General features: G+C 46.6%; 1 protein-coding gene across 1 annotated transcript; it reads left to right on the top strand.

The window, feature by feature from the left end:
- Positions 1–554: 554 nt before the first annotated feature.
- On the top strand, positions 555–1,335 carry LOC138772895 (E3 ubiquitin-protein ligase RNF182-like). Its single transcript, XM_069953652.1, has one exon. The coding sequence runs from the start codon at positions 555–557 to the stop codon at positions 1,254–1,256; it is 702 nt and encodes a 233-aa protein (XP_069809753.1). The 3' UTR covers positions 1,257–1,335.
- The last annotated feature ends 4,741 nt before the right edge of the window (positions 1,336–6,076 follow it).

Genomic DNA, 6,076 nt, shown 5'->3' with positions numbered 1-6,076 from the left:
CAGTATGATGAGATGGCGAGGTCTCTTCGCTCTGTTTCCATGACGACCACTGGGCTTATTCCATGTTGGCTTGATAGAGAGCTGAGCTGCATCGTTCTACGTAACACTCTCCATCCTCCCTCAATACCTATTACTCTCGCTCCAGCCCACTTTTTATCACTGTCTCCTTCTTATACCATTCCGGTTTCCACTGTCCCCAATTCCCGACTTCATCTCCCTCAGATTCTCTCCATGAAAACGGATTACTGCTGACGACTCAGGAGGTAGGTGGCAGCCCCCCCCCTCACTAAGACAAAACCCTCGCTGGGATCATCTGGTGTAGGTGGATCGGGGGTTACGGAGGTGGGAGTGTGTGTGTGTGTGTCATGCCTCGGCTCCTCACAATGGCTAACTTGACCTTTGATGTCCGTCGACTTATTAAAGCTGATCCTCAGCTCCGTCATCTGTGTGATCTCATCATCCACTAGAATAGATCATGACTTTTTTTTGTTGTTGTTTATCCCCAGGGCCTGTCCTTCACCGCCAGCCTGTGCGCTCCTATAGTCCTTGCCAAAATGACCAGCAGTGACGGCGATTCGTTGGAACCGCTACTCGGTCCTCTCGAACTGGAGTGCAAGATATGTTACAATGGATTTGATACCAGACAACACCGACCTAAAGTTCTTGGTTGTGACCACCGCATGTGTGCCCGCTGCCTGAAGAAGATGGCCTCGAACTGGCCTCAAAGCCCGCCTGCTACCATATGCTGCCCGTTCTGCCGTCAAGAAACTGCGCTGCCGGAGGACCTCCACCTCTTACCGGATGACAGCGGCCTCTTGTCCAAACTCAGCTGCCACGAATGGATCCACAGACGGGGTTGCACTGTGGCGCCAGAGGTCCTTTTGAGTCCCGGGGACTTGTGTCCTAATTCGTCAGAGTGCCTGGTCATCACCATCATGGAGGTCTCCGATGAGGCTCCTGAGCCCGGGGAGCAAACTCCGGTGCTAGACATCCTAAGGGTGAAGATATCGTCGAGTCTATCGTGGCTTCCTGGATGGTGTGTCCCCTTCCGCTGCTGTCCTTGCAGGCCTGTGCCACGACTCCTGCTAGGGTTCCTGTGCCTCGTCTATATCAGTTCGCTGCCCCTGGGTGTTTATCTCATGATGACTGGGCATCTACTGGGCATCATCCTGGTTAGTTTAGTGCCCTGCACCCTAATTCTCAGTCTTCTCTGCTATTGTTTCTGCCATGAGCTAGCTACCTGCCTTTCTGACTAACACGGACTCGAACCCTGTGCAGCCAACACTGATTGTGTAAAAAAAAAACTGTGTCACCAGCATCCTTTCACCTTCACTGACAGTGCCAAGCCTATGCCTCTAATACACATTGGTGTGCCAAGCCCATGCCCTATTACTATTCCATATGTCCTATAAACCATATCATCAGCCATGACTGTGTGCTTGCACGTCGGGAACGCCATCCCGCCACCCACTCTATCACTACTACTACTACTATGCTATGTTTGCTTCTAATCATATCACAAGTTACTGATCAAATTCCGACTACTATTTTTAGCAACCGCGATTGGTGTTACGTTACTTTCCTTTGGTTATGAAGCTGCGATATCAATTTTATTCGTCATCTGCTATTTATACAGACACTTTATTACATTTTTCAGTACCAGCGGCCATTTTGATCACCATAGCGGACATGGTCAATGGTAGGAAAACTAGTCGATGACCCATACAGTGAATCCTTTGTATTGGCCATCACATCATGCTAAATCAGGGGCTCTCCAGCTTTTGCAAAACTACAACTCCCATCATGCCTGGACAGCCTTTGGCTGTCCAGGCATGATGGGAGTTTTAGTTTTGCAAGGTCCCCTACCCCTGTGCTATATGTTCCATAAAACCCATCAACACTAACAAAGGCAATAAGAAAACCAACTCAGCGAACATTTCCGAGCCAAAACCTGTTGCGTTAAGGAGGCACTCCGGCGCGTCCATCATCATCATGCATGCAAGAGCATCAGGAGATTAGCATCAGTATTACTAATACCATTGTTTTTGCATAAAGTAATATGCAAAAAAAAAAGTTGTGTACTGAGATTTATCTATAGAGAATGGAATATATTGTGCAAACTATAGTCTATTATAAGAAAGTTAGTGGCGCTTTCCTGAGTGGGATGCGGTTTTAATAGTTCAGGATGTTAATAGGCAAGGGCTACGGCTTCCCATATTTATATGTATACTGGTATATTTTATTATCCATGCTAGCAAAATGATGTTGCAGATAAAGTGAGTTTATTTTCTATTATTGTGTATGCGTATTTCTTATGTTGGAAAATTAGGTTTTAGGCAATGTTCACACAAGTTTTTTTTGCTTGTTGGTTTTTGGACATTTTTTTAGTGCCAAAACTCGGACGGTTTTTGAAAATTTGCACAAAATGGCTGCATTTTGGTGGCAAAGTGATGGCCGTCACATAAAAGAGTGGCCAAATAAGGCTTTGTGTGAACATAGCCTCAGGCTATGTTCACACAACATATTTTAGTAACTGTGGCCGTAAATAAAGAGCATGATCATTATTTACAGCTGTAATGATTAAATATGGCTGTATTCTGCCTCAAAAAAAAAAAGTTCTGTGAATATACCCTTAAAGGGAACCTGTCACCCCCCGTGCCTGGGTGACAGGCTCCCGACCCCGTTAGAGCCCCATATACTCACCTAATCCCGCCGGGTCCCGCTTCTGGAGGTGGTCGGGTGACGGAGATCTCAGTCGCTGCAGCCCGGCGCGCGCGCTGAGAGATGAGTCCAACACCCATAGAGAATGACGGAGCGCTGGACTCTCCTGTCATTCTCTATGGGTGTTGGACTCATCTCTCAGCGCGCGCGCCGGGCTGCAGCGGCTGAGATCTCCGTCACCCGACCACCTCCAGAAGCGGGACCCGGCGGGATTAGGTAAGTATATGGGGCTCTAACGGGGGGTCGGGAGCCTGTCACCCCGGCACGGGGGGTGACAGGTTCCCTTTAAAGGGATTATCCAGCGCTACAAAAACATGGACACTTTCCCCCGCTCTTGTCTCCAGCTCAGGTGTGGTTTGCAGTTAAGCTCCATTTACTTCAATGGAACTAAGTTTGAAACCCCACCCAATCTGTAGACAAGAGAGGGGGAAAAGTGGCCATGTTTTTGTAGCGCTGGATAACCCCCTTAAGGCCGTATTACACAGAACAATTATTGGCCGTTTTTGGCCGATAATCATTACATGTAATAGAAGGCAATGATCAGCCAACATGAACTATGTCGGCTGATCGTTGCAGTCACTTGTCTTTCAACATGTTGAAAGACAGATGACTCATATAAAAGCGATTTGCTGCCGTCGCTCCGTGTTCCCACACAGAAAGGCTATAATCACACACTGCTGAAATTTAATGGATGGCCGCCATTTAACCGCAAGTAATGTCCGTTATTTCAAAACAACGACTGTTCTATAATAAGTGAGCAAAAATACTGTGTGGGAACATGGCCTTAAAGTGGGTTTTCATGGACTTATTCGAATAATTGATGGCCTATCTACGGGATGGGCCGTCAAATGCTGATCTGCAAGAGTGGCAACATCCAGCAGCCAACCAATCAGCTGTCTGGTGTATAGAGTAAACTCTGCTGGAAGTCTGGTGCCATTCATTATATAGTGGTGTCACTGGAACTGCAACTCAGCTCCAATTGAGGTAAATGGGAACTGAGCTGCAGTTACCTGTGGCCAACACTATAAAATCATGATGGAAACATGGCCTACCTTTAAAAACCATTTACCTGTTTAGTTAATATAAATATAATATAATAATATGAGCCTGTAGCAGTAGATGGCCTGAGCCTGTAGTAGTAGATGGCCTGAGCCTGTAGTAGCAGGTGGCCTGAGCCTGTAGTAGCAGATGGCCTGAGCCTGTAGTAGCAGATGGCCTGAGCCTGTAGTAGCAGATGGCCTGAGCCTGTAGTAGTAGAGGGCCTGAGCCTGTAGTAGTAGATGGCCTGAGCCTGTAGTAGTAGAGGGCCTGAGCCTGTAGTAGTAGATGGCCTGAGCCTGTAGTAGTAGAGGGCCTGAGCCTGTAGTAGTAGATGGCCTGAGCCTGTAGTAGTAGATGGCCTGAGCCTGTAGTAGCAGATGGCCTGAGCCTGTAGTAGTAGATGGCCTGAGCCTGTAGTAGTAGATGGCCTGAGCCTGTAGTAGTAGAGGGCCTGAGCCTGTAGTAGTAGATGGCCTGAGCCTGTAGTAGTAGAGGGCCTGAGCCTGTAGTAGTAGATGGCCTGATTTTAGTGATCGGTGCTGGCTAAGAGAGCCTTCCCATGGCTTGATCAGTTGTGTGTCTGACCACATGAACGGCTGCTGGGTTGTTCGCTCAGCCTTTGCTACAACCAGCTGTCAGCCATAATCCTCTAGTATACAAGGAGATTGGCGGCCAATGATCTGGTCGCTAACCATATTATTTCAGCATGCTTAGTCAATAATGACCCCGTGGAACAGGACCCTCAGATCCCCAGTAGCAACTACAGAACTCTCATTTCTAGTCTGAAGACAATGTTACCTTCGGCTAATGTGTCAGTGGAGGCAATTGTGCACAATATCAATTCTCCTACAGTAAAGAGTCAAAGAAAGGTGGTGGTGTTGGGCTGCGCTCTAGGACGCCTCACCACTCTTTCCTCTTCTCTATGAATATTCTGTGCTGCCGGGCTTCCTGACGCCTCCCCTTCCTGGTCCGTAAATGCGCCGCTGCTGTCAACAATGGCAAATGCAGTAAGCTCACAGCCTCTGCCATTTGTTGTGCATGGACAGACTGGAAACATAGAGCAGGGGGCCGGGCAGCACAGATTATTCATATAGAAAACAGAGGAGGAAGTAGTGGTGAGGCGTGGCAGAGTGACACGAATGATGAGCCACAACTTCTCTTTGACTCTTCTTTACAGTAGGAGAATTGATATAGTGCACCATTGCCTCCATTGACACATTAACCAAAGGTAAGATGCTCACTAGTGGACTTCCACCACCACCACGGGTCGGGTCCAAATGCGGATGACAGATTCCCTTTATTGGTGTCTTCTAGAAATAGTGCCACTCTTGTCCTCAGGTTATGTGTGGTTTTGCAGCTCAGGTTTTGTTGAAGTATAGTGTAATACACTGCACAAACTGGGGACTTTCTGGATTCTTCTCTATAAGCAGAGGGGCGCTGTAAAGAATGGCACTAGCTTTGGAGGTCTTTAAGTCACCGTATATTAAAGCGGATCATTAAGGCCCATGTGCAGTGTTCAGACAAGTGATGCCCAGAGGCCTTCCTAATGATGAGGAGAGGGGGGAGGAGGGACGGAGGGGCATCGCAGGCCTAGGGTACATACACTCTAGGCCACACCAATTTGACACAAGGCTGCAAGTTTAAAAGTAGTTTTTTAGGACAATAACTGCATCACCTCCTGAACGGACCCCAGGACAGATCTTTGATAAAAAGCAGCAATCTGACTGCACGAGCGGTTTGGGGGGCAGATTGTGGGTAGTCACTTTAAATGATCATCCACTAATCTGAGCTGCAGTGGTTCTCCAGGTAGATGGGAAAACAGGGAAGCCTTTCCTCTATACTTTTTTTTTTTTTTTTTTTTTTACTTTTGGGGTTTCTTTTAAGTAAATAAAAAAACAACAAAAACATCATATGTACAATAAATCGACCTGGGTGGATCTAGCCATAGAAAATAGCAATTGTCATACAGAAATGGCACCTTAAACAGATGGAAACATTGGCTTATTACACAAGGCAATTATTGGCTTTTCTAAAGGGAAAAAAAAAAAAAAAAGTTCGATGTATTATTATTCATTTCTGCAATGTTAGAAAAACAGCATCAATATATTACAGATGATGAGCAGATGAAAAAGTTTTCATTCTCTGAAGAACAAAAGAAGTAGGTGAGGAAGGGAAACACTACGTATAAAGTATATGAAGTGGGGGTTTTCATTATACGGTGATTAAAGGATTATACCGTTTCCAGGCTTCTCTGTTTCATGTAAAAGGGCAAAAGAAATCCGTGGTTGAGAACAGATGAGATCTCAGTGTTCAG

This window comes from Dendropsophus ebraccatus, chromosome 14, assembly GCF_027789765.1.
Source record: "Dendropsophus ebraccatus isolate aDenEbr1 chromosome 14, aDenEbr1.pat, whole genome shotgun sequence".
NCBI lineage: Eukaryota > Metazoa > Chordata > Amphibia > Anura > Hylidae > Dendropsophus > Dendropsophus ebraccatus.
This window is presented reverse-complemented; position numbering and strand designations above follow the sequence as displayed.

Excerpts from the sequence above, each read along its gene's own strand:
- LOC138772895 (XM_069953652.1), top strand. The coding sequence starts at position 555 with ATGACCAGCAGTGACGGCGATTCGTTGGAACCGCTACTCGGTCCTCTC.